At 42.7% G+C, this 25,892-nt stretch overlaps 2 protein-coding genes across 10 annotated transcripts in view; one reads left to right on the forward strand and one right to left on the reverse strand.

Annotated features, from left to right (window-relative positions):
- The first annotated feature begins 17 nt into the window (after positions 1 to 17).
- STK25 (serine/threonine kinase 25) lies at positions 18 to 16,123 on the forward strand. 3 transcript variants are annotated; one of them, XM_081864640.1, is made up of 12 exons: positions 18 to 159; positions 1,065 to 1,176; positions 5,770 to 6,000; positions 7,146 to 7,202; positions 7,644 to 7,752; positions 8,558 to 8,715; positions 9,951 to 10,136; positions 10,379 to 10,524; positions 11,050 to 11,164; positions 12,142 to 12,213; positions 13,579 to 13,715; positions 14,432 to 16,123. In XM_081864640.1, exons 2-12 carry the CDS (start codon positions 1,147 to 1,149, stop codon positions 14,469 to 14,471), a joined length of 1,281 nt encoding a protein of 426 aa, XP_081720766.1. In that variant the 5' UTR covers positions 18 to 159; positions 1,065 to 1,146; the 3' UTR covers positions 14,472 to 16,123. The 3 variants fall into 3 exon arrangements, with proteins under 3 accessions (XP_081720766.1, XP_081720768.1, XP_081720767.1); XM_081864642.1 differs by lacking the exons at positions 18 to 159; positions 1,065 to 1,176 and adding an exon at positions 2,861 to 3,182; XM_081864641.1 differs by lacking the exons at positions 18 to 159; positions 1,065 to 1,176 and adding an exon at positions 3,335 to 3,565.
- A 929-nt stretch (positions 16,124 to 17,052) lies between these two features.
- FARP2 (FERM, ARH/RhoGEF and pleckstrin domain protein 2) overlaps positions 17,053 to 25,892 on the reverse strand; it is a 64,101-nt gene continuing 55,261 nt past the window's right edge. For 2 of the 7 annotated variants that reach the window (XM_081864100.1, XM_081864101.1), the window contains exons 21-27: positions 25,586 to 25,675; positions 24,916 to 24,998; positions 24,284 to 24,402; positions 23,424 to 23,587; positions 20,851 to 20,958; positions 19,979 to 20,130; positions 17,053 to 18,747 (exon numbers count right to left, since the gene is read on the reverse strand). In XM_081864100.1, the coding sequence (XP_081720226.1) occupies positions 18,657 to 18,747; positions 19,979 to 20,130; positions 20,851 to 20,958; positions 23,424 to 23,587; positions 24,284 to 24,402; positions 24,916 to 24,998; positions 25,586 to 25,675 (807 nt within the window). In that variant the 3' untranslated portion in view covers positions 17,053 to 18,656. Of the gene's footprint in view, positions 18,748 to 19,978; positions 20,131 to 20,850; positions 20,959 to 22,699; positions 22,840 to 23,423; positions 23,588 to 24,283; positions 24,403 to 24,915; positions 24,999 to 25,585; positions 25,676 to 25,892 lie in introns of those variants that run through there. The other 5 variants (XR_014157080.1, XM_081864102.1, XM_081864103.1 and 2 more) reach the window with 5 other exon arrangements.

Below are 25,892 nucleotides of genomic sequence, written 5' to 3' on the forward strand. Positions count from 1 at the left end.
CCCAGTAGCCGAGGCGGCGAGAGAAGATTCCTGCGCATGGCTGTTGGCGCCCTCCTCCCTGCCTCTCCTGCAGTTGCTGTAACCGATTTGAGTACCCCGAGGTGGTTGCGCGCGGAGCCGCGATGGGTCAGCGGGGCGGGACGGACCCTCGGGGCGCAGGTGAGGCGCGGAGGACACCGGAGCGGGGCTGCTGCTCTGCGGGGAGGGAGCCAGGGCTGCTCGGAGCAATGCTGGCGGCGGCAGCCGTTGCCATGACAGTTGTGTCTGGAGGCTGGGTGGAGCTGCTGTGCCCGGGGGCAGCAGGGGAGGGGGCAGCCTGTCTCTCCCCCCCCCCCGCGGAACCTCCTATGGGACGCACACCTTAAGGCCGGGCCGGACCTGCAAACCCACAAGCCATTGAGTCAGGATTCGGCTCTCGTGTCTTTGCAAGACCATTCATAAATTCGTAGGAAAGAGGCTCCCCCCGCACCCCACCCTTTTTACGGTGCGGGGAGACGGGGAGGGCTTGCCTTGGGAGTTGCAGCCTGTGTCGTGCTTGCTATAAAGTTATTCTGCATGGAGATAGAGGTGGACGACCTCTCGTGCTCCAGAGGGATTGGTTGGTGTAATCTGTTTAGGTTTTGCTCTCTTAAGGGGCTTGGTCACGCTGAGCAGTAAACTCCTTCGCTTGGGCTTCACTCCCAGTGGCTAAGTTGCTCTAGAAACGGTAAAATCAGTTTTGGCCACTTGTTAAGTGTGCGTTCATAAAATAGGGTGATGGTGTGTTTATCCCACCTTCCCCTCCAAAGAGCTCAGGGTGAGAAACCTGGATATGGGCTTACCCACCTCATCCTCACAACAACCCTGTGAAGTAGGCTAGGCAGTAAGAGAAGAAAGCGGGGGAGTGGAGTAACTGGGCCCAGGTTACCTGTGGCACCTAATGTGTTGTCCATGATATAAGTAGGCTAAATCTCTTTATCTCGAATTGGGTAGAGCATTTATGGCATTTATGGTGCAGTGGAGTCATTTCACAGGAGCTTTACAATAATAACTGGTTGCATTGTTGTTTTTGTTTTTTTAAATAGTTTAAGTGACCCGTAGAAGAAAGCACATTTTAAATTACTGTGTAAGAAGATTGGTGAATGGGTGTTGTGCTGATCTTCAGCCATGGCCCACCTGAGGGAATTTGCCAACCAGGTAAGTGAGAGCTGGAGGCTCTTGTTGAATAAACTTAGGGCTTGTTTACACTCCCACTTGATCAGTGCCTAGAATGCATGGGTCCATGTAATTTCTGCCTGTTTCTTCCTTTTTAGGCACGGGTGCTAGAGGTTTTGCCTTTGCCCCACCATTTCTTTCTGGAAAACCCACAGTTTAGCGCTAAATCAGAACAAATGGCAATCCACAGGAAACCCAATTGCCGTTTGTTCTGATTCAGTGCTAAAATGCCGGTTTTCCCAGAGGAAAGCAGTAGGGCAAACGGAAGTGTGGATGAACCCTAAATTAAACTAAAGCATACTCCCCATGAAAAAGCTGCCATACTATATGAGAAATTGACTAAAAGGAAGGCATCTCAGGTCACTGTAGTGTTGAATGATTTGTCAGTTTTACTGATATAAAAATGAATCAACAGAAAGGCAATGCCTCCAAATTATACTGTGAATTTTATTTTCTTAAAATAAACTACACGTTTTGGTAAAGCTTTATTCAGGAGCACTGAACAGTTTTCCTTGTAGCCAAAAGGATATGTTAAGGTTATTACTGTATACTGTTTCGTAAAAAACAAAATAACAGTACCACTTTGAAGTGTTGCCTCTTTTTTGCTATTTGGTGCAACAGCACAATTTGCTAATTGTGCCCTAGTGTGGAATTTAGTATAAGGCACCACACTTAGTATTCTTAAAATCTCCGCTTCCATTGCGTATCTGGTCTTTCTGGCTTGGTAGCCCTGGAAATCTTTTGAAGCTGAAGGAAGGGAACAGGATTTTTCTTGACTTCTCCCTATGATTACATCACCTAACTTCAGGATCTGGTGAAACATATTCTGCCTTCCTCTGCACCAGAGTGGAGGGCAGGCCAAACACAGATAGCAGGATTATGAAGCCAGTACCAAGATCCTTCTGCTCAGCTGCATCTAGGAGTTAGTGGTGTGAATGGAGTGAATGGTTGCAGCTGCTGAGAGAGAGAAGGAGGAGGAGAAGGAGAGAGGAATGGAAGGCAAGAGTGGTGGAAAGGCCTGGAGACAAAAGGTGACAGAACAAACCCAGCAAAGAAGAGGCTGGGGAGGAGGGGCTTGGAGCAGTAACCCAACTCAGGAAAAGCAGGCAGATGAGCCAAACCTAGAGTAGAAAGAGAGTTGATGGAGATTAAAGGGCCTGACTGAGAGGCTAGGCTTGGAAAGAGGAATTACCCTTGAGACTGTATAAGGCAGCTCTCTGTGCTCCTAAACATTTGCATAATGACTTGTTCTCTTGAAGCACATTTGGTCATTTTTAAAATGGAACATGTTGTTCTACCTGGGTCCAATGTTTGTTACAGTGGTACCTTGGTTTAAGAACAGCTTAGTTTATGAACAACTTGGATTAAGAACACTGCAAACCCGGAAGAAGGTGTTTTGGTTTGTGAACTTTGCCTTGGAATAAGAACATGTTTCACTTCCTGTTGAGTGTGTTCCATTTGTAAATTGAGTCCCTTGCTGCTATGGGAAAGCACACTTTGGTTTAAGAATGGACTTCTGGAATGGATTAAGTTCATAAACCAAGGTACCACTGTACGTGGCAAGGATGAGAGGTCAGTAGCCAAGGAGTATATTTAAGGGAAAGCGGCTGAGCAGTGTCAAGACCTGAGAGACAGGCAGGAAGGACCACTGAGGTCACTACTGAAGGCATAATTTTTCAAGGTTCTTGTTTCTATTATTCTGTGATCAGGATACATTCTTTGGGTGATTCATCCAATTTGTTGGCTTGGCTGCATCGTGCTGCATCCTCATAAGTGACCTATTTGACGAGTCTTTATTTGCCTGCTGTTTTTCTTAACAGATCATAACAATTTCCTAGGATTCCTTCTCTGATGTCTTTTCTCTAGCTCATGAGATGTTGACTTACTTCAGCCTTCCCCAACTGGTGCTCTGCAGATGTTTTGTACTACAACTGCCATCAATCCCAGCCTGCCCACTTGTAGTCCAAGATAACTGGAAGGTTGAGGAAGTATGGTTTCTTTCCTCTCAGTCTCTTGTGCTCTAGCTCTCTCCTGCCCCCCTGTTGCTCACATTTCACTTCACTAAATTGCCAGCAGGCATTCTTTCAGAGGCCTGTGCTGTTTGCGTGTTGCTATGGAGACAGGAGGATGTTTGGTTGCCCTCTTCTGTTCTGTTGACTGAGAACCCTATTAGAGTGGGGCTGAACTCAAAGCATGAGGCCTGCTCATACTTTGAGCGGGTAACTGCCGTCCTTGAGTAGGAGAGGTTGTTTATCTCTCCTACCCCGTCCAAAGGTTTCTTAATGGCATCTTATCAGTTTAATTACTAAAGATAAGAGGCTGTTGCCTTTGCCTCAGATAGAAATCTTGGGAAGAAGGGGAACTGAAACAGGTGTGGTCCTTTTTGATGACAGATTTATAAGCGAGTCTGTACTATTTCTTCCCTAAGCAGTGCATGTGTACACACACACACACACACACACACACTGTGGAAAATCCATTAACAGGGACATCTTGTAATCCATGCTTCAAAAAACAATTCTGCACTGAAAAAAAGTTACACTGGTATAAGCTAGTTTTCATCTTTGGTGTAATTACATTATTTTTTTCCATCAAAGGTACTCCTAAGCACCGTTTACTAGAGCTTATCTTGGTTATAGGGCAGAGAAGATAGGTGCTGGGGTGGGCATGACATTAAAGCCTCTCCCCAACTTTTCTAGTATTCTTGTGGTGTCTGAGGCAAACCCTGGAGAAATAGCAACCCTTCCTAATTGTCATTGTGGGGTGAGGCTTCTCAGATTGAATGTGGCTCAATCTCATTGTCTTTGTGATGGGGCAGCTTTGTGTATATGTTTTGGAAATGAAATCCTCTCACCAACTTTCTGGTATCTCTGCTGCTGTCATCCCATATCAGGTAACCCTAACAAATTTATGATGGTATAAGCTTTTGTGGGCTGGAGTCCACTTCATCAGATCACTTCCACACTTATGCCATAAGAAATTTATGAGACATTTAGGTTGTGCAGAACTTGTGTTGTTTTTGCTATAGCAGCCTAACACAGCTACCCCTCTAGATGTTATGAATGCTAAGTTATTTTTAGCTCTTCTGTTCAGTGTTTTCTAATCCTAAAAGGAACCATGGTAATGTGGTTCAGTGTTATCTCCACATTGCAGAGAGATAGATACTAGCTTGCTTAAGGTTACCTAGCTGAGTGTGTGGATTAGGCAGTATTTGAAGCAGGCTCTTCCTGGTTCATGATTCATTCTTGGATCCCTTTGACGCACTAGATACAGATGGACAGGCACACTCTGTAATAGTTTGATAGCGCTGGATTGTATATCTAAATGACTGTCTAGTTTCCAGTACTTGTCTTTGACATTTCAGATGCTGGAAGCTGACCATATTTCAGTGGTTGCAGAAGCTTCAGGTCACCTTAAGGCTCAAGTTCATAGTGCAAGAATGATATCAATATGTGTGTGGTGGGGGGTGAGGCCTACTAAATTCCTAAAGTCTTGTTGGTACCACAGTGGAAACCCATCAGATTTCAGCAGATCTTAATTATATTCCAGTGCAAATCTGATATAGGTGGAATTGCAAATTTGCTACTGAATTCTGGGCTTTTCCAGAATCTTAACATCCCTACTAAATATTTTTTTCCACTCAGAAAGTCAGAATTCAGACAGGTTGGAGATATACTGAACATGGGACCAACTTGCTGCACATACACAGAGGTGCAGATGATAAGCCTTTCGGGTACTTCTATCATGAATAACCCTTGTGTCATGTTGGGAAAGGCATGGCTTTGGTGTTGTCCTGTCAGGTAAACTAGGGCAGCAATTCTAAGCAAGTCTACTAGGAGCAACTTCTAATGAACTCACTAGGACTTTTTTCATGATGGAATGAGTTTAAGAATGAAGAAAAACCCTGCTCAGTCAGATTAAACAACCAGACCACCCAACCTGGAATCCTATACAAGAAGTGGTCAAGCAGCAGCTTTCAGGAAGCCCACAAGCAAGTGCTGAAGGGACTAACCATATTCTGTTGTCCCCACTTCCCAGTAACTGGCATTGGGAGACACATTGCCCCACGAACATGAAGGTTCTGTCCAGCTATCATTGTAGTTGATAGTTTTATCCTCTATTAACTAATCTACTCTTTAAAAGCCATCAGAACTAGTGGCGATCACAAAGCCTTGTGTTAGTGAATGCCATAAGTTAACGATGTATTGTGTGAAGAAGTTATCTGTTTTCACTGTCTTAAATGTTTATACAGTAACTTTTATTTTATTTGGTGATCCTCAGTTGTCCTAGTATGGCAAAAAGAGCGAAATTTATCTATTTCCACATCATACATACATTTTTGGGCTGAGCTCCTGTTGCCTTTGTAATGAGAAGTGAGCCTTATGCTAGATGATAGAATGGCTCTAACAGATGAATCATTAAATCCCTGCTATTTATGATGATTATGTTTATGAATTACCCACCCTTAACCCTAAGGTCCCAGGGCAGGTTGACATAAAGTGCTACAGATTATTTTTTTGACTAGCTCTCTCTTCTTTTCTTCACTCATCACCCCATTTATTCCTACTGACTCAGCACTCTCGGGTTGATCCAGAGGAACTGTTCACAAAGCTGGAGAGGATCGGTAAAGGCTCATTTGGGGAAGTGTACAAAGGAATTGACAACCGTACCAAGGAAGTGGTAGCTATCAAGATAATTGACCTAGAGGAGGCAGAGGATGAGATTGAAGACATCCAGCAGGAGATAACGGTGCTCAGTCAGTGTGACAGTCCCTACATCACCCGCTATTACGGTTCCTACTTGAAGGTAACTGAAGCTACCAGGGCAAGCTGTATCACAGTGCTTGTGGGACAGCTACTAGCAAACTAGACTGCAATTTGTGTACTTAAACAAGGGAAATGGGTTTAGTTCACCCACTAAATCCATTTCTCCCCCCCCCCCCCCGCCCCGCCACCATAAAGTGTTCTCAGTGAGTCTTGTGGCTGGGACATTAGTGTGCCAGTGGGTGTGGAGGAGTGAGCATGATAAGAGGACTTCATCTTTGGAGGCTTTTCTCCTTGGTGCAATCAGAAATGTTTAACTAAAAATTCTTACAACTGGCATGTATTTAGTGACTTAGAAAATTTGACTAATCTAAGTAAAATTCAAACTCCAAGAATTAAAGAGAAAACCCCTTCCCTGCTTATGAGTTGCAGACTCTTTATTAGTGTTGTCATGAGGATGCCAGAGTGTCATGATAATCAGCTGTTAGCAAGATAAAGAAGCAAACTACAACATTGGGCAATCTCAATACTTGCTAGTATTGCAGTTGGGACACAAGAGTCCTGCTGGATCAGACCAATGGCCCATCAAGTCCAGCATTCTGTTCTCGCAATGCCAGCCAGATTTTTATGGGAACCCTGCAAGCAGGACACAAGTGTAATAGCACTCACCTGTTCCTGAGCAACCGGTTCTGAGGCATACTTCCTCTGATACTGGAGGGTAGAATATAGCTGTCATGACTAGTTGTCATCAATCACATTTGAATTCTTTCCCACTGAACTTTTTACAACACGTAAGTAGCAATGTAATGGAGAAAGCTGAGCCAGAACCATTCACCCTGACCTGCCACTCTTCTCAGGGTATTATTATTATTATTATTATTATTATTATTTAGAAAGGGATTTAGAGATATCCTTTCACCACCACAATCTACAGGCTGAAATGGAACAGTTCACCAAAAGCTGTAGCTTCTGATTACTCATATAATTCAACTCTGAGAATAACAAAAAATATCATTAGATATTTCTAGATAATGTGGATCATGGTGCTACCAAGCACTTCAGGTCTCATTGTGACATGCGAGAACTGAATGAGGAATACAGGGCTGACGTGTTTCTTCCGCTGTTTTTAAGGCCTTAATATTGAAATGACTGTCACTGCTTTCACACAACACCTTGTCTAATTTACAGGGCACCAAGCTTTGGATAATCATGGAGTACTTGGGAGGTGGCTCAGCACTGGATCTAGTGAGTACCTTTTTGTCATTCAGTTCAGATACCTTAACAAGATTCAGCCTGGAACATCGAATTAAAAGTAATTCCACATTGGTTGCATGAAGTACCATCTCAAATCCACATTCAGAACTGCCACACCCTGTAGACTCCCCATATCATTCAACAAAATACATTTGTGCCAAGTGGTTATGAATGAACAGCTCAATACTTAATCAGTAATCAGAGCCCAGCTTGGAGGTGCTCTCTGATCCTGCTTTAGTTCATGTACAAGTTCATGTGTGCATAACTGCATTCTTCTTTTCTCTCTTTCTCTCTGATCTCCATGCAAATGGTTGTTCCTGACATCTAAGTTAAAGTTTGTTAAGCATTGAAGACTGAGGGACTTCAGTCTGAATGCATTAAATGTTAAATGTACCTCACTCCTTTACCGTCCTTCCTACACTTCTCCTGTAGCTCAAGCCTGGACCTTTGGAGGAGACCTACATTGCCACCATTCTCCGAGAAATTCTAAAGGGTTTGGACTATCTTCACTCTGAGAGGAAAATCCACAGAGACATCAAAGGTCAGGCTTGCAAAATACACATCTTTGTTTTTTTCCTATCAGTTCTCTTATGAGGAAATTGAAACCACACGTACTTGCTTTCACCGACTATCTCAGGTGTCTATGTTAGAATCCCCCCCCCCATTTGCATTTCTGTGATCATTCCTTAAATCAAGAAGTATGAATTCTGGCAGTAATTTGTGCACTTATCAGAACAGTCTGAAGACTATCGGGACCGCTAAGGCGGATTTAGTTCTATAGCCAGGCCTGAACTCAGACTGAGAAGGGTCTACATCAAAGGTGCAGAACAGATGATGGGAATTACTCTTCTGTATGCAGAGGGCTACAGGTTCCCCACCTGTGTCTAGATAGTAGGTATCCTCCAGGACTGCCTGCAGCTGCTCTGCCACTACTTTCTCCAGTAACTTGGCTATAAAGGGTGGACTTCTTGAGGAGTGGCTGTACCATTAAGATAGAGAAAAGGGAAGTAAAGCTGGAGAGCGGGCTAAGAATTGAGAACAAGGTAGGGGTTAAACAAGCTTTGGTAGTTCATACAGGGTGAGAATATAACCCTTCTGCCCTATTTGCAAAGCCATAAGGGATTGGGCTTAGCAGTAGCAGGGAGGATCGAGCCAGTTTTCGGGATGTTCTGCCTTCCTTTATGCAGTTGCTAAGGCACCATTACTTTCTTCCCCCGTACTAAACCAGGAATTAACACAAAACATGTTTACCGGGGCTTCAGAAAGGCACCATTTCTTACAGCAAGATAATTTATTGTATTCCCCTTTGATTCAGCTGCCTTTATTCTTATTTTTTCTATGAACAGCTGCTAACGTGCTACTTTCAGAGCAAGGTGATGTGAAACTAGCTGACTTTGGTGTGGCTGGCCAATTAACAGATACCCAAATCAAGAGGAATACCTTTGTTGGGACTCCTTTTTGGATGGCACCTGAAGTCATCAAGCAGTCAGCCTATGACTTCAAGGTGAGCTGAGAGGAGCAGGTGAAAGCCTACTAGAACCCTAGCTCATCATTTAGAATGCAAGTTAATTTGCCTTATCCTGTGTTCTGTCTACGTTAGAAAGAAAGGTGCATATAGGTGGGTAAAGTTTGCATGTGCTTCTGAGTCTTGCTATACACATCATTGGCCACTTAGTGCCCCCTTCAGTTTTCTAGTGAAGGATATGCTTTCTAGGGGTGCATGTAAGTTTATGCACACATCTGCACAACTTTAAAGAAATCTGTTCAATGGGTTCTCCTAACCTTCTGTATTAGATTTGGGGAGGGCACTGGGTGCACGTGGGGGGAGGAGAGGTGGGAAAGTGCTGTCGTGCAATCAGGAATCCTTGCACTAAGAGAATGTGTTAGTTGGATCCCATCCTAAAAGTCCAATTCATGATTAGAAATGCACCCTGCTTTGACAGTGAAAAATACCCAGAACTATGGTGCAATCCACTAGGTTTAAAGCTGTATTTAAACAGTCAGTAATATGTATTTCTTTAAGACTTCGTACCTGCCTATCACCACAAGATCCCAGGACAGGTTACAACAATATAATACACAGTGACAAAGAAACAAAGAAACTGTTTTGCTTCAACTGATATTATCATAATTCCCTACATAAACATAATTTATATAATTTAAATGCTTGCTATTCACAAGTTGTAATCAGAGGTTAACTGCACACCCTGTAAAGGCAGCCACCTTTGTATTAGAAAATGAAGAGCACAAAAAACTTCTTGCACTTTACAAGATTTCAAATCTAAGAGATAGTTAGCTTAATTATAGGACTGCTTAATAAAAGATAAAAAAACATATTTTAAATACATGTTTAATCTCCATGTCTTATTGCTGTCCAACCTACAGCAGTCTGACCTTCTGGATTATCTTGTAAATCGTAGGCTTAGTAAAAATGTTTTGCTCAGACACACCTATTCAAGAACTTCTAAATCTGTGTCAACCAGAAATAACGTTACCTTAGATGCCGTTTCATTTTAGACATATAGATCAAGGAGACGCCCACATGATAAGCACACAAGTTGTCACTCACTCAATCACATACAGAAGTCGGGTAATTATGGGAGAAAAGTGAATGATTTGAGTCTCTGGAGGAGTCCCCTTTTCCTGTGAATCAGCATCAGAGCTCAAGTCAATGAGTGTTGGCTTCTCTGTGCCATAGTAACACTGAGTGTTCACAGATCGTTCTCATTTTTATTCCAGGCAGATATTTGGTCCCTTGGAATTACTGCTATTGAACTGGCAAAGGGAGAGCCTCCAAACTCTGACCTGCATCCTATGAGAGTTCTCTTCCTGATTCCCAAGAATAACCCCCCGACGCTGGAGGGACACCACAGTAAGCCCTTTAAGGAATTTGTGGAAGCCTGCCTTAACAAGGACCCCAGATTTGTAAGTGTTGCTCCAGCCTCTTCTCATAAGCAGAGCCTGAGAGTCAGGTCAAAAAACCTGGCAGCTGCTAGCTAGCAGAGCTCTGAAATGCTTGTCCTTGGAAATGAGCCCACCATTGGAATGTGCAGAGTAGGCCTTAGTCCTGTTCAGATTTAAAAGACTCCTTGGAAAATGGCAGTGGTAGCTGTCCACTTGGTCTGGTCCCTGCCAGCTAAAACACCTTGTCTCTTGTATTTGTGCAGAGACCCACTGCAAAGGAATTGCTAAAGCACAAGTTTATCACACGTTACACCAAGAAAACATCATTTCTCATGGAGCTCATTGACCGGTACAAACGCTGGAAGTCAGAGGGGCATGGTGAGGACTCAAGCTCAGATGACTCTGACATGTATGTATGTTTCCATTTTATTTTAAAAACATTTGTAACCTGCTTAATATTTTTTAAACCTCTGAGACATTTGTCCTACTTTGAAAATCTTTCATTTCTTCCGCTTTCTCCACACCCAAATAATCAGGGTGTGATTGCTCAGTTAAGTTTCTGCAGATTTTGTATTTGTACCGATAAAGCCTGTAAGGTGGACCAGTAAGATTTTATGTAGCTTGTTGAGAAGTACAGATGGGCACAAAAAGCAACGTACAATTTGTCATGCTGGCTGCCTCCAGTCTTTAAATAATTGCATGGTGACATGGAATATATGAATACCCAGTTCTGGGCTATGAGTTTGGTATCTATTGGTACCAAGTACATTCTAGCCCCTTGATAACGGTTGGAAAATGCAAACACTGAGTTTGCATTTAAGTAAGATTAAGCTGGAAAAGCCTGCCGTTGGGGAAGCCCTGCCCCTGCAAATCTTGGCACTCCTCTACCCAGTGTTCTTTGAATGAAATGCACTCTCACCCCTCTTGTTTATAGTGATGGAGATGCAGATGAGAGAGATCAAGGGCCAATCTGGACTTTCCCACCAACCATTCGTCCCAATTCCTTGAATAAGCTGCACAAGGGGATGTCTCATCATGGGTCCCAAAAGGTCAGTGTGGTGTCCATTACCGCTGGGGAGCAGAGCCCTGAGCCAGCAGTGGTCACTCTGAGGGACTGAGCAGCCAGTGTGCCGGGAATTGTAGTGTTTCTCCCATTAACCCTGATGCTGTCAGAGCAGAACGTATCTTGCTTTAGATTTTGGAGTCTGCTTATTCTGCTCTGGTTTTTTGTTAACTCATGGAAAATTTCATTTAATGCAGTGGAGCTAGAATGGAGGTCAGGGTTGGGAAACTTTTTGGACTGGTGGACTAGATCATTATCTGTCCCCACCCGACTGACAGATGAGTTGTCCCTCCCACCTATCCAAGTCCCTTGTGCAGTGCTCCCTATCCACCCAGTAACCAACTGGCTTCTAGGTGCTTGGGAACTATAACACACAAAGCTTTACCAGCTGCCAAGTGCCAAGCATAGGGAAATTGCAAGAAATATGGTTGGCAAAGCTGCTTTCTGTAGAGATTGGCTGTGTGATTGAGTTCCCCACCCAAGCTGTGCCTCTACCTGCCCCACACCTGAAGTCACATCTGATGTCAGGCATGGGGCAACTGGACATGGTTTGAGGAAAATGGCATTGTTAAGACACATTGGGACCTGTAGCAGGCCAGATTTGGCCCATGGGCTGGAGGTTCCCCATCCCTGATAAAGGAAGTTTGCTACGAATAGTAATCCTGCTGTTAGTTGCTGCTGCAAAATGGTGTAACACCATACTCTTTGCATACAGGTTGCTACTCCTGCCTGTGCCATTTATCTGCCTTAGACTTCTCCTAGGGACCATGTAGGAGCTGCAGCACAAACGGGAAGATTCTTAATGGATGCTATATCTACTTTGTTCTTTACTGTTCCTGCTGGTGACGGTAGATTAATGTTGCTTGTCAAACATTAGCACTTGTCAAGCATTTTCATAGACAGGTTGAAAGAACTGTTCAGAGTCATATTGAATAGCATCCTTCTTCTCCCTCCTCCTATTAGCCTGCTGAGCCTATCAAGCGGCAACCACGGTCTCAGTGTCTCTCTACTCTTGTACGTCCTGTCTTCGGAGAGGTGAGGTCGCAGGGTCTGACTTTTCCCCAATTATTATCTGTAACATATGAAGTGTTTCTTTGAGGATGTTGGGTTAGAGTAATGAGTACGAGCTGACAACCAAGTGATGGTAAGAAATGAGACCTTTCACACTTGAATGGTGATTATTAGAATTACCGGTAATCTTTTGCCCTGTTCTGCATCCTTATGATGTGGGAGGCAGCTTGAACTCTGCAAAAGAGGTTGATCCCTGGATTATGAGCCAGGATCTGTGAGGACAGCTCAAAGCCACTTAATTTGCACAGCTGATGAAGGGGAGAGTTATTGAACCAGACACATGTTAGGTGGTATAAGAGAACAATATATGGTACAGAGAGTAGGGATCAGACAGGAAGTAATATGTACACAGGGCCAGAGTACTATAAAGAAGGACACGACTGCAAAACATGCACACATTCCTATATCCACAATGGATAGAGTTGTCCTCTGGCTTTCTGGTCTAAATTTGGTAAAATTGGGTCAGCAATTACGTAGCTGCATGTATTAAGAAAGCAATGTGTTGTTTAGCTGGAGTTGCAAGCTTCCCAGGGACACTGGGCATCACATAGTGAGTGAAGCAACTGGGTGCAGTATAGTGCTGGGTGGTTGATTGCATACTCTTGCCAACAGCCACAAGGCTGTTGGGGAGATTTAGTTCCATATAAATGGCTTTAGGAACAGGGTGAGAGTTTCCTGATATCTAGCGTGCTTAGTTATTACAGCAGTGGCCCGCTCCAGTGAGCCTCATCCAGCTCCGAATCACCATGTGTCACTTGAGTTTGCCACTTACTGTAGCTTTAGGCAATTTTTACAGCTAGGCAACATTGCTGTTGCTGCAGCTGATTAATTCTGTATTCTGCTTGTTCAAGGTACTGTTTAAATTTGGCACCATTACCAGCCATCAGCAATAGCATGCTAATCAAAACTGTCTTAGGCACCAATAGAGACCTTTCTGAGTCTCCCTCCTACAGGAGCTAAGTTGCAACTTTGTGTGTCCACTCAGCCTTGTCTAAAAGATTTCTGTGATGGGTGGTATGTGTTTTGGGGAATCAGACCTATGCTCCGATAGGGGAAAGGCTGTTTGTGTGAGAGGTTATTCCTGTTTATTCCCATTTCTGCCTCAGGCCCCTCCCACCTATGGAATGCAGCCTCCAAAGTTTGAATTCAGTCCTTGGCATGAAAGAGGTTCTCCACCCCTGTACTACTATGGCCTTAGGGGCTGTGGAACTGGCCCATATTCTAGAGATGCCTATTGTACTTCTTTATACAGCAAATGTTTTTGCCTCCCATGAAAATTGGCATTAAGGATTTTGTGCTGCTACTTAGAGCTTTCTAATGTCTTGGCAGCTCAAAGACAAGCACAAGCACACTGGAGGCAACGTGGGAGCCATGGAGGAACTGGAGAATGCCTTTAGCTTAGCTGAGGAGTCTTGTCCAGGAATCTCTGACAAACTAATTGCACACATGGTAGAGCGAGTGCAAAGGTAAAAGTTCTGAGCGTTGTTAACGTGACAATTTATTTTTGGTGAGGATATGGGCTAGAAGGAGTAAGAGAAGCCAATCCTACACCTTGCCCCTGTACACCTTTCTCTAGTGCTGCTGTTCTTAGTTTGGGCCCAAGATATAGCTGTTTGCTTAGGACCCTAGGCAACTGTCTGGCATTCTGGTCCTTTGATTGGTGGTTGTGTGGAATGATGAAATCTAAATTATTATTATTATTATTATTATTATTAATAATAATAATAATAAACAACTGTATTTTGCTACTGTCCTTCACCATAAGGTCCCAGGGTAGGTTACATCTACAGAAACAGAATACAGGCAATGACTGATTTACATGTGTCCAATTGATGTGTGCAACACGGCGACCCAGAAGTGACTGGAAAAAGGGCTGGGCTTATGCATGCTCCACCATCGCATGCCATGACCTGGCACACAACCCCCACGCAAATTGAGGGTTGCCTGTACAATGAAAACTTAACCCTCAAAATACAGTTATTCTGGGCCAATTAATTTGTTAGCACATGGCCTGGGCAAACATCTGCATCACCTGCCTGTTAAATTAGGCCAGATGAGTTTTTGACAAGGTTGCTATTCCTTGTTTATGCTTGAATTTGAAGAAAGTTGGTGTGAGGCTGACAGCGAGAATTTACTACGAATAAGCCTGATGCATATCTGTTGTTCGTTCTCTCTCCCTCAGGTTCTCACACAGCAGGAACCACCTGACTTCAGCACGCTGAGGCATCATCTTTGTTACTCATTGAAAGGAGGGTGACTTTTCCCACCCCAGCTCCATAAGAACTGCATATTGAATCCATCGCCATCTGCTGTTGGATGTTAACATTGTGCTATGGATTCCCAGACATTTCAGAGCCTTTGTGTGTGTTTCATGACCACCCTGGATGGGATTTACAACACAAATGAACATGGACTACTTTGCAGAGCCCCTAGGAGGGTAATTTCTACAGTGTACTTCATGGAGGTTTTTAATTATATCCCAATTTCTCTCAGGTCAGACCTTGTTTCAAAGCAAAATCCTGACTGCTGGAAAATGGAAATTCAGATAAACACATTCCAAAAGGGAATAGGTGGGACTGTGTAGCTCCCTGCTTTGGCAAGAGGTATGTGTGAACATTGTTCATCAGCAAGGAGGGATTATCACTACCCAGTTAGGTGGGCATATGCTGGTGCTACTCAACAAGTTTTTTGCTTAGAGTTTCTCAACTATTAGAACAAGAAGATTGGCCTAACAGTTGCTGAGACAGGTGAAGCTTGCCTTCTCCTCCTCCTGTCTGTCTACTTGCTCCTTTTGTGAGGTAGGTTTGACTGCTGCTTGCATTCTGCACTTAGCCCATGTTTCACCAGCAACAGCTTGGAAAAGATGTGCTCCTACTCAATCAAGGCCTTTTGCTGCTACTTACTATCTTGAGTGTGAACACTCAGTGTCATGGATACTTTCATATCCAATTCAAATAGTTTATCAAGAGTATTATGCACTTGCTAAAGAGGGAGAGAAGCTAAATGCTTAACTACACCTACAGTGTAAAAGGATTGTGGTATATAAGTCTTCAAACTTCATGGAAGTTTGCTGTTCTCTGAAATGTGACTGCAATTCAGTTAAATTTAAATACATGTGTGGTGCCAACAGCTGGAGGAAGTTCTAGGTGATGTTTCTAAAACTTATCCTGTCTCTTCTGAACTGTTCATTCTATTGTGGACTTGAACAGTACTTCTGCCCAATTTATTTATGGCCATTATCTCTGGTTCTGGCTGAGAAGTAGCCTATAAATACCATAAGTATTTCAGACTTCCAACTAGTTCTTCCTCTTCAAGAAATGAAGGTCTAAAGTAGTCACACAAATTGACAGTAGTCATATTGAAAAGAGTCACTTCCTAAATGTGTAAAACCATTTAGTCATTGACAGTGGTATGGATCTATTCTTTTGATAGAGTTCAGGGGTGGAGGTGGAATTGCCTATTCTACATACCCTTGCAAGTGATGTTAGGGGGAAAGTAATGGAAATGCTCTTTTCTTGGTATTCATACTTTATGGTAGAACCGTGTCTTCGGAGCTGCAGTTGCTGCATTCTCAGTTTTGCTCATGGATAGCTGAGTTGAGAACATGGGCAGGAATATGAAGAATCCATTTTCCTTTACCATTATCCTCCAGGACTGCTTACGAAACATATGGGAATGATGTAGAAAGGAAAACAGGAAGCTGTGAAGCTGCTACTTTGTGCTGTTCATAAGAGGTACCTTGCATTTAACTCACAATAAATCACCAGTAAAGCTCTCACAGTGTCTCTAGTATTCAAAACAACAATGTCTTAGTTTTTCAAATGAGCAGTGAGAGGGATCTGCCACTTTCAATAAAACTAACTTGTCAAGTAAATGCTGACTATATGATTATTTATTCATTGCTAGAAACTCCAAAGCTGGAGTTACTCCAGGGAAGTAAGGACTATTTTCTGTCTGATCTAATGCAGTGTGGGATTTCAGTTGTGCTACTGAAGACCAGGGTTGTTTTGCTAGAGTGCACCTATCCACAGTGACGTAGCGTGGGGGGTGCAGGGGGGGCCGGACGCACCGGGTGCAACATCTGGGGGTTAGGGTTAGGGATAGGGTTAGGGGGCGCAAATCCAGGGTTAGGGGGCACAAATTACTTGCCTTGCCCCGGGTGCTGACAACCTACGCTACGCCACTGCCTATCCACACACTGGTTGGGAGAGTTTTAGGCACTGCACTAAGATAAATCAGAGCAGGTTTTTTTGGTGGTGGGGGCTGGGGAGCTAAGATTGAAAAAACTGAGTATGTTTAACCTGGAGAAGATACCTGCAGGGAAGGAAAAGGAACTGTACTTTGGTGCCCCCAAAGGACAGGACTACATTTCATCCGAGGGGAGCTTTCAGTTGACCATTAGCTGAAACATCTTGAACATAACAGCAATTCAACAGTAAAATTATTTTCCTAGGGGGCGTGGTAGACTCTCCCTTCCCTGGAGCTCTTCTAGCAGATGCTGCACAGCCATCTGTTGTGAAGGCTGTAGGATTTCTTACGACAAGCAGGGGCTTGAAACAGATTGCCCACAAGGCCCCCTTCAACTCTCAGTTGTGTTTTTTGTCGTGGACAATTTTGGTTAAGCCTTGATCAGGATTCAGTTGTAGGCTAGCCACAGCTCACTAGAGGTCTTAAGTTAATAAAATAGGGAAAACTATGCATTTGAAATGAGAATGTGGGCACTGCTGAGATGGGAGTCCTTTTTATATTGAAAATTCTGAACGGAATAAGAATTAGGTTATGACAAACTGCTTGTGAGCCATCTAGAGATCTACAATAGTTTATTTCCAAAAACAGACACTAATAAATAAAAAATACATTAATGTATATTGAATGGCCATAATAGTAGAGAAGAATATTTAGCACTTTGTAGCTTCCTTATAAACGACAATGTCAAACAAAAAAAGGAACAAACCTTCCCTTTGCCCTCTAAGTGGGAAACCAACCCCAACCTTCTACCTAAAAGACTGACCTACATAGTTTTAAGGGTCAATATGAGGAGTAATAAAGACATCTGTATTTTCCCCATGTCCTGCCCCTCCTTTAATTGCCCAAACTTCAAAACGCAGTGTTCAATATATAAATATTTTTTTTAACCTCAGTTTCTTCTAAAGCACACTACCCATCACCACATTGCTCAACACAGTATAACATGACAAGTAAAGACCGCCTTCAAACCAGCAGACTACTTTCTACTACTATCCAAGGGTAACGTGATAAACCTTATCTGCCCCATGAAAGAAGTATATGAACTTAAAAAATAAAACGCGTAGGCTCTGCCTCCATGATCTCGGGACAATAGCACTATAGAGAAAAGGGGGATTTCAATTATCTTGCCATTGTGCAGTACTTGTTTCTGCCTTAATTCCTGAATATGCACTTTTAAATATATGTCTGCACCAGTTCTCATACGAAGTCCCTGAGTATTCCCCCCACCCTAGCCTGTCACTGTCAAAGGAACTAAGAAGTAGAGGTGTGTCATTAATGAAGGAATAAACCCTTCCATAGTTAGTCACCCCCAAACAATACTAGGCTTTTATTACAGCTGCACATGCGTGCTTATTGGACATCTGTTACGATAGATGTTTTGGCTGAGGTAATAAAAACAAGGACTGGTTATTGCTGAAGCTGCCTTTCCTTTCCAACTCTCTGTATGCATATTTATAACTTTTAAAAGAACTTAGCCAAAACATAACAAGCACCACTCTCAAGCCCAGAACAGAAAGAGAACTCAGAACATTATCTGCACACTAAAAGGTCCGCTATCCTCATCTTTGCATACTTCAGTATCTTCTGTATACTTTTCTACCCCTTCAAACTGACTGTGGAATCCTCTTTTCTCATGCCCACTACCCAAATAAAAACAATCCTTTCAACTTTGTTTGCACTGAGAAAGTAACAAGGGTGAAGTTGCTTCCTGGCAATTTTCTGAAGCACTCCGCTCTACCGTGAGGAGAAATTCCATCTTAAAATTAATGTGAACATTGCTTGCAGCGTGTGAGGCATGTATGGCTGGTAGGCTGAAAGAACAAGTTGCACACAGATTATTTAGTTGAGACTGAGCATTAACAAATAATAGAAAACCACTTGAAAGCCAGAGAACTAACATTGGCCAAACCCCAACAAAAGAAGCAAGTCATGTAAATCCAGCAGCCACATTTTTTTCATGAACTGAATTCCCCAGAGTCTTTGCAGTCCCTTTGGATGAGAGAGCTTTCTACACTAAGCAAAATTCACCATCTTCCACGAGGCAGCTAACTTGGCCACTGGAGGGGGCAGATGGGTTCCTTTTACTACTATCATGCTCAGGCTCCTTTCCCCCATACTGCAAATAATTAACTTACAACAGAGACCCAGCTCTGCTTCTGTCAGTTTGTTTTCTTTTCCTTTTCATCTTTAGGAAGGCAGAGGCTGGATCTCCCTGGAGAACTTGTGGCTCTCTTTATTACTTCCATCCACCTGACAAGAGAAAAAAAGTCAACTGTCATGGCCCTAGTTCGTTACCTACTCACTACCATTCTTTGAATGTGCTACATAATAGTTTTTAGTAGGAATATTTCGCTTTCCATTTTGCTGAGGATTTTAGTAAGATTAACACTCAGACTAACACTTGAAAGTTAACTTACTGTAAAGAAGGAGCCACAGTATCCCAACAGTCACCTGATAATTTGAACAAAGGTCTGTTCAATTATGCTAGGTTTGTTACTATAGTGCAAAGGGAGAGTTATAGAAGGGAGTCCTAACCCACAAGGAAGGGGACTGGCAGTTAATACCCCTCTTTTCCACTGCCTAGATGAGTAATATGCACACCAGATCACTTTTATGAAGAGCACAGAAACTCAAAAGGAAGGGTCTCCCCAAGCTAAATTTTAATTTTTAAAAAAATTCCTCCTGGTTTTCCTGCTGCCAATGAGTAGTTTTACTGTCTCACCCAGCCCAGATGGTGAAGACTCAGTAGAGTCAGTGGTGCTATTCATTAGTGATTTTGCACAGTTATATCTTTATGGAGAAGGACCATCAAGTTTGGGACATTAAGCACAACTTCCTAAAGAATCTTAAATGTAAAGCCTAGACAGGTCCCATCACTGATCGCAGTGCACATTGCCTGCAACCACATACAACCTCTCAGTCATCAACTTTTACCAGTAAGAACTGCTAAAACAAGGCTTCACTCAGGCTCATTCCACTAAACCATATGGTATGTGTGAGCTTAGCCAAACAGATATGGATTTGAGTGGTACATATTTACAATATAGAGGAATTGCAATTTCCTAATGCGATAAATAGTCCTCCCCTTACTAGAAAAATGGGGGGGGAGGCCTGGGGGGGATGCTTTTCCATATATATAGTTTTAGGCCTTCACTTCTCTACCACCTGCTCCAGGTGAGTTGAGAGAGAGAGAGAGAGAGAGCATTTCTCAGGTGATATGCAAACTTCCATATATGTACAACTTCAATCTGAGCTACTTTTGCACAGAGTTCTTTCACTGACAGATTTTGAAGTTAGCAGAACCCATCAAAAGTTATCTCATTCATTAATATAGGCAAGGCCACAGAAAGCATGACTTCTGTGTGAAATTCCAGCAGCTTCCTCAACTCATTAGCAGGAGAGTTAGTAGAGAACATTTGTCAAAATGGTAACTGGGGGTAACAAATGCATTTTGAAAATTATTTCTAGGAAGCACACTTACCTCTCAAAGGTGTACTTGCTCTCAGCCCTGAAGAAATATACATGGGACTTGAACTGCAGTTTGAAGACATAATCCTTCTGAATGCCATCGGCCTCTACGGGTGTGCTGACAGTGTAACCAAGAAGTGGTAAACTGGCCAATGGATAATCATCCTGAAAAAACAGCCAAGTTTTATTATTTATTTAACAGATGTCCATTCCACTCTTCAACCACCTTTGCAGGGCAGTTTACAAAGAAAATACAGGCAGCAACCATTCTGCAGGCGCCCAATTGCTACGTGACCACTGACACACAGGTCCTTTCGGACCCAGAAGAGAGCAGAATGGAGGCAGAGCTGGCTTATGTGCGCTCCGCCAATAGACGCAGGGGTCAGGAACGGAACCCCTGCACAAAATGTTCACTGCCTGTACTAAAACCCACCATGTACCACTGAGTTAATACATGAAGTTACAAGTAAAAACAAAAACCCTCAGTTCCCAGCCAGCACAAATATACCAGTCAGAGAGAACTAGTTCTCCCAAGTTCTAGGTATTGTATGCCGGCTGGAGAGCCTAACTAAAGCCATAATTGGGAACCCTCTCTGCAATTTTCTCCAACTAGGTGCTTTTAAAGAGCACCAGACATGCTATTCATATTACAATCAATTTTAGTTTACTGTGGTCTGGCGATGCCTAGTGAATTGCCAGAGAGATGTGCCAATGACTACTGGCTGAAGCTGCGCTGGAGCATTCAACTCGTTGCTGACAGTGGCAACACTCACAAAATGTACCAAAGAATGAAGAAAGCCTTTAAGAATGGATTCACAAGGCATATTGCATCTCATTCCTATGTATGCCTAGCACCATCTTGAAGTTGTGCCGCATCCATCTTACCTGGTGCGTCTTGTAGAAGAACAAACAGAAGTTTGTAAAAACAACCCACAGCTTCTGCCAGCCGTTACTGTTTTTGAATTTCCTCAGTAGGTATCCTGACAGCTGGTTCTACATGGAAGAGAGGAAAATATAGTGTAAGTGACTAGTAGTCATTCTCCACAACCGCTCAAGAAAAACCTATTGTTAAATTTGCATTGCAGATTCAAAAAACAAATAACTTTTTCTAGGGGATGACTGAATTTGAGAAAGACTGCTTCAGAGCCTTTTTGTACACTTAGATATTTTGTGCAAGAAGTATAAAAGTTACCTTTTTATGGTGGTGATATAATTTGCCAAGTGCAGTTAGAAAAGTTCCATATTTTTCCAATATTGGAGCACGGGTGTGTAACACAGACATTTATTGGCTATTCCGTGATGAAGTTAATGACCAAGCAATATAAAGCCACCACCCAACTCCATGGTTGTGTAATTTGGAGCCATTCAAAATTACAACCCCCCCAACAAATTATTTGGGATTCTTTGCTCTGAAACTACAACACTGGAGTGCTTGTCAAGCATTGTGTATGTTATATTTATTTTACTGGCAGACCAGCAAAAACACCCCAATTGCCCCAACAGTCCTTTTATTTATTGCTTTTTTAAGCATTTGACCCCCAGGTTTTTAAGGAGGTGGGAAGTGAGACAGCATTATTTTTTTATTCAGTTTGTAGCAGTGGCTCCGAAACTTGAAAACCTCTTAACTGGTTTTTCCACTTGTAGTAACTGTAATGTGCCATGCTAGATGCTGTATGGTTTTTAATTGCATTTTTCTTGCTTTTATTTCTTATATTCTATTTTATTGTATTACAATTTGCATTCCATTGAATGTCTGTTTAATATAGCCATGCTGTGGAACACCTGCAAAAACCTCATGGACCACAGGTAGTCCACAGACTGCAGTTTAGGAACACCTGCTCTGTGGCAGAGCTACCTACTCCCCGTTCAGATCCACTCAGTCCAGATAGGATATTTCATTGTTTCCACTAAAGGTTGTTTGAGTCAGGCTTTTCCTGATCATACTAAAAAGGCTCTAAGGCAGGTGAACCCAATGTGCCCTCCAGATGATGTTGGACTACAACTCCCATCACCCCTCACCATTGGTCAAAGTGGCTGCGGCTGAGGGGAGTTGGTGTCTAGCAACTTCTGAAGGGCATCCTGCACCAAGGTGTCTTCTCTCAGGTATGCCAGCTACTAATGTAATGTCCATTTGTGCACACACCCCTTTTTCACAGAGTGATAACTCTGCGTACTGCATTTCCTCCACTGAAAGGGTAGAACAGTTATGGATGCAACTGATTCATGTCCATGCTGTGTTAACTGTGCGACTTCAAGTCCCGTTTTTTTGTCCTCTACAACATGCTAAGAACCAGTAAGCAACACACACAGCTTGCATTCTTAGTTAAGGAGATAATACAACTAGAAGACAGAAAATGTTGAGGGAAAGCACACAGTAAAAAGCCCTGCAGAGCACATGGCAGCAATGCCACTTTTAAGTTAACATGCTGGTAAAGTGAAGAGTAAGCCCCACTGGAAGGAGGAGGAACCTAACTTGCTGTGATCTAATCTACAGGATAAATGAAATGCATCAAAACAATGGCATGTGTATCCAGGGTTCTTCTTAATAAAGGGATTAATTTGGCTGATTTCTGCAAGAGACTTAAAGGATGTCTTACCATTCATTCCAATATTTTAGATCTTTGTTTCTGCACATGAGAACAGTGTTTAAGAGAGCTATAACGAGATGGTACAAGTAGAAAATGACCGTCTTCATAGATCCTATCAATACTGAGAGTGAGTGAAGCAGCTTTACCTGAATCATACACAAATAATCAGACAGGGATAGGCTCTGGTTCCGGTACCAGCAAACATGGGTGATTGTGTTGGGCCGCTGAGTCTGGCCCAGCAAATAGCGAGGAGGAAGCTCTGGAGAAACAGCAAGAGAGCAGAAAACTGAGCAGAGAGGGTGCAGGGCAAAGAGAAAAAGAAAGAAAAAGGTGATTTAGAACAAGAAAGGGCAGTACACGAAAAGGTCTGTTAAAAGAAATAGTATGAAAAAAGTAAAAAAAAAAGTTATGAAGCTCATTATTTGTAAGTCCTAAGATCAGCAGTGCAAGGGGCCACGGTGCTTTGGGGAGAAGTCAGAAAGATTTAACAAATTTACCTAAAACAGGGTTCTCAGTGGGCAAGATCACAAACTTTTGGTTTCATAACCCCAAAGCTGATTTCTTTCATTAGCTTTTTAGTATGAATGGCAGCTGTTGATATATCAAAGCCCCCCTTTTTATCTTTTTTCTTCTCCAAAGCACACCCTTGTTGAGAACATGATGGAAACATGCAGTCACACATACAAAGAACATCTTCAGATGTCTTGTGGTTACTCATTCATTTGCTCTCTCACACAAGACCACTGAAGTTATTGAAGGAAATGGGGGTGTTAAAACCGCACACATGTATACAGTGCAGAGAAACCAGCAACCAAGACAGACAGAGTGGTAAGTGAAAGTGATAGTGATATGTGCTCTGCTGCTGGGTACCTCGACGGCCACACTGTGATCTGTCATGGAGACACTGGTGTTGCGGTACCAGCATACATGCATGGTGGTATTGGCACGGTGGTGGCTCTGCCTGTCCAGGGAGCTACGAGAAGAATGTATGTCCTCTTCGGACTCCTGTTCTAGAGATACCTCATCTGAGGATCCTGAGGGGGGAGAAGGGAGCAAACATTTAACAGGCTGCGGGCACAGGGGTAGTGATAGCAGCAAGGATTGCTGACGTATAATAGCATCTTCCCCTCAAAAAAGGAATTGGCATGCATGGGTTACTCTCCTTCTCACATCCATGACCTTCATAATTGGTAGCTTGAAGGATAGGACACCTCAAAGTTATTGCATAGGAAAAAGTCACACTCTGTTATATGGGGAAAATATTAAAAAGTTTACTCAGAAGCATCCTAGAACGGTTTGATTTGTAGCAGAAGGGGATTCCTAGGAAATATATAATTTCCACCTGAGGAATGCCACAGTGTGCTTCAGTGGCCCAGTGGTGGGGGCGGATCCATAGATAAGGAGACATTCAGGAGTACACAGGATATTACTTCAATGACTTCCACAGATTGGTAAGTGAACTGTGGTTTAAAAGGATGAATACTTTCCTGTGTAAGAGGGTGGTAAGGAAAGTTTACACACTATAAACTTCATTATTATTGCTTTAACAGCTGGAAGTTCTTATTTGCCAAGCCTGAAATATCTGGAGCATCAGAGAGGGTATGGAATGTTACTTAGTGAAAAAGACTGAATGAAGGCTGCGTAATCTATACCATTTTCCATCTCGGAGGCCAGAAGAGCACACAACTAACCAAGAATCACTAATCACAAGTGGCACGAAAGCTACTCACTGTTAGAACGATTGCACACTGAGTTTTCTAGAAACATTTCTGATTTCTCAGTGAATTTCTTGGCCATTTCAATTGCCATATTTAGATCTTCCATCCACTTCCCCATTTCCAGACGAGTGCTGAAAAAGAGAGACAGGAACGATGGCTAAGCACGTTTTCAGAGCTCAGCTGCCGTTTGTGATTTATGGTTCCAGAAAAGCACTGCTTGCCCCATACTTAGAGCAATTTCATGTTTCCATAAATTCCCACTGAAATAACAAAATTTGCAGTCAATGTTACCATTCTGGCAACTGCAGAAGCTTGCCTCAACAATTTTAAATTCTACACAAATTCAGGTTTGATAAAACCACAACACAGTTTGAATCTTTTTCTATTCCTCCTGAAATCTGAAGTCTCATAAAGATGAGAGGAAGCAACATATTATTGCACTTTAATGTAAGCTTAGAGCACTACTCCATGGGGAAATCAGATTTTGCCTCAACAGATGACTGCATAATGACTCAGGGAGTGTGTGGTCTCCCACATTGTGCAGCCTGGGGTATAGTGGCATATACACACACTGAAAGATGCCTATTTTACCAGTGCTTTAACACTCCTACCTTTTCACAACTGAGCACTGAGAAAATGCTTACCTTGCTGCCACTACTATGGTTTTTTGAGCTGAATAAATGGTAAAGCAATGAGGGACAGACCATTCGTTTTCGCTCTCTTCCACCTACAATAAAGGAAATTTCTTCATCATTCAGTGAGCAACAGCACACACATCTACACTAAAAGAAATGGTGTGACAACAGCAACTAGCTACATTAAAAGTATTTCGTTTCTATTTTGTTTCTAATGGGAAAACTATCAGCTACAATTGCATTGTCACTTCAGCAGCTGCTAAGCATAGTAGTCACTGGCTTATTACTCACCGGAGGATCCAGGACTATCAGCTGAAAATCAAACACAGACACATAAAAAAAAGTTCCATTAAGGAGAGGGAGGGAATGTAGCATTTTGGTGTGGAAGCAACACCAATTAGCACATCCAGCTAGCCTTGAAAATAGCAAAAGCACAATCAAGAGTTCTCTCATCTTCCCAGCTACTCCAATGCCAAAAAACTGGCAGTGCTTGTTCTTTTGACTACTTAAATCTAGCACAGAAATCTATGTCTACTAATGACTGGAGAAAAACTACAGTAACCAGAATTGCGCATTTCTCAAGTGTCCCTTAAAAGTTCAGTATAAAGAGGAAGCCCAGGTTAACATGAAACACATTTTATTATTTTGATGTTTGATTGCTGTGTGATGTATCACTCACCAGCATCCCATGAAGAGGGAGATGACCGTGAATTTTGAATTGATTGGTACCCGTGACTCCTTTGCTGGTGTAGAGCAACATATCTGAAAACTGAGGCAAGGAAAAGTTTACAAAATCATTTAGGTACTAGGAAAAAAGGCAATTCTATCTTTTGTCACAATCCTTGGGTTACACCCAAAAAGTGCATAAGTAGAAAGCAGCTCAAGCAACTATTGTCTTTTTCTCTCCTCCTGCTCTGGAGCCCCTGAGCTCCTCGGAAAATCCTCTCCATTGAATTGGGGGTTCCTCTGGAACTGTTGTTTGGGGC

The sequence above is a fragment of the Podarcis erhardii genome (assembly GCF_964252035.2).
Source record: "Podarcis erhardii genome assembly, chromosome: 5".
NCBI lineage: Eukaryota > Metazoa > Chordata > Lepidosauria > Squamata > Lacertidae > Podarcis > Podarcis erhardii.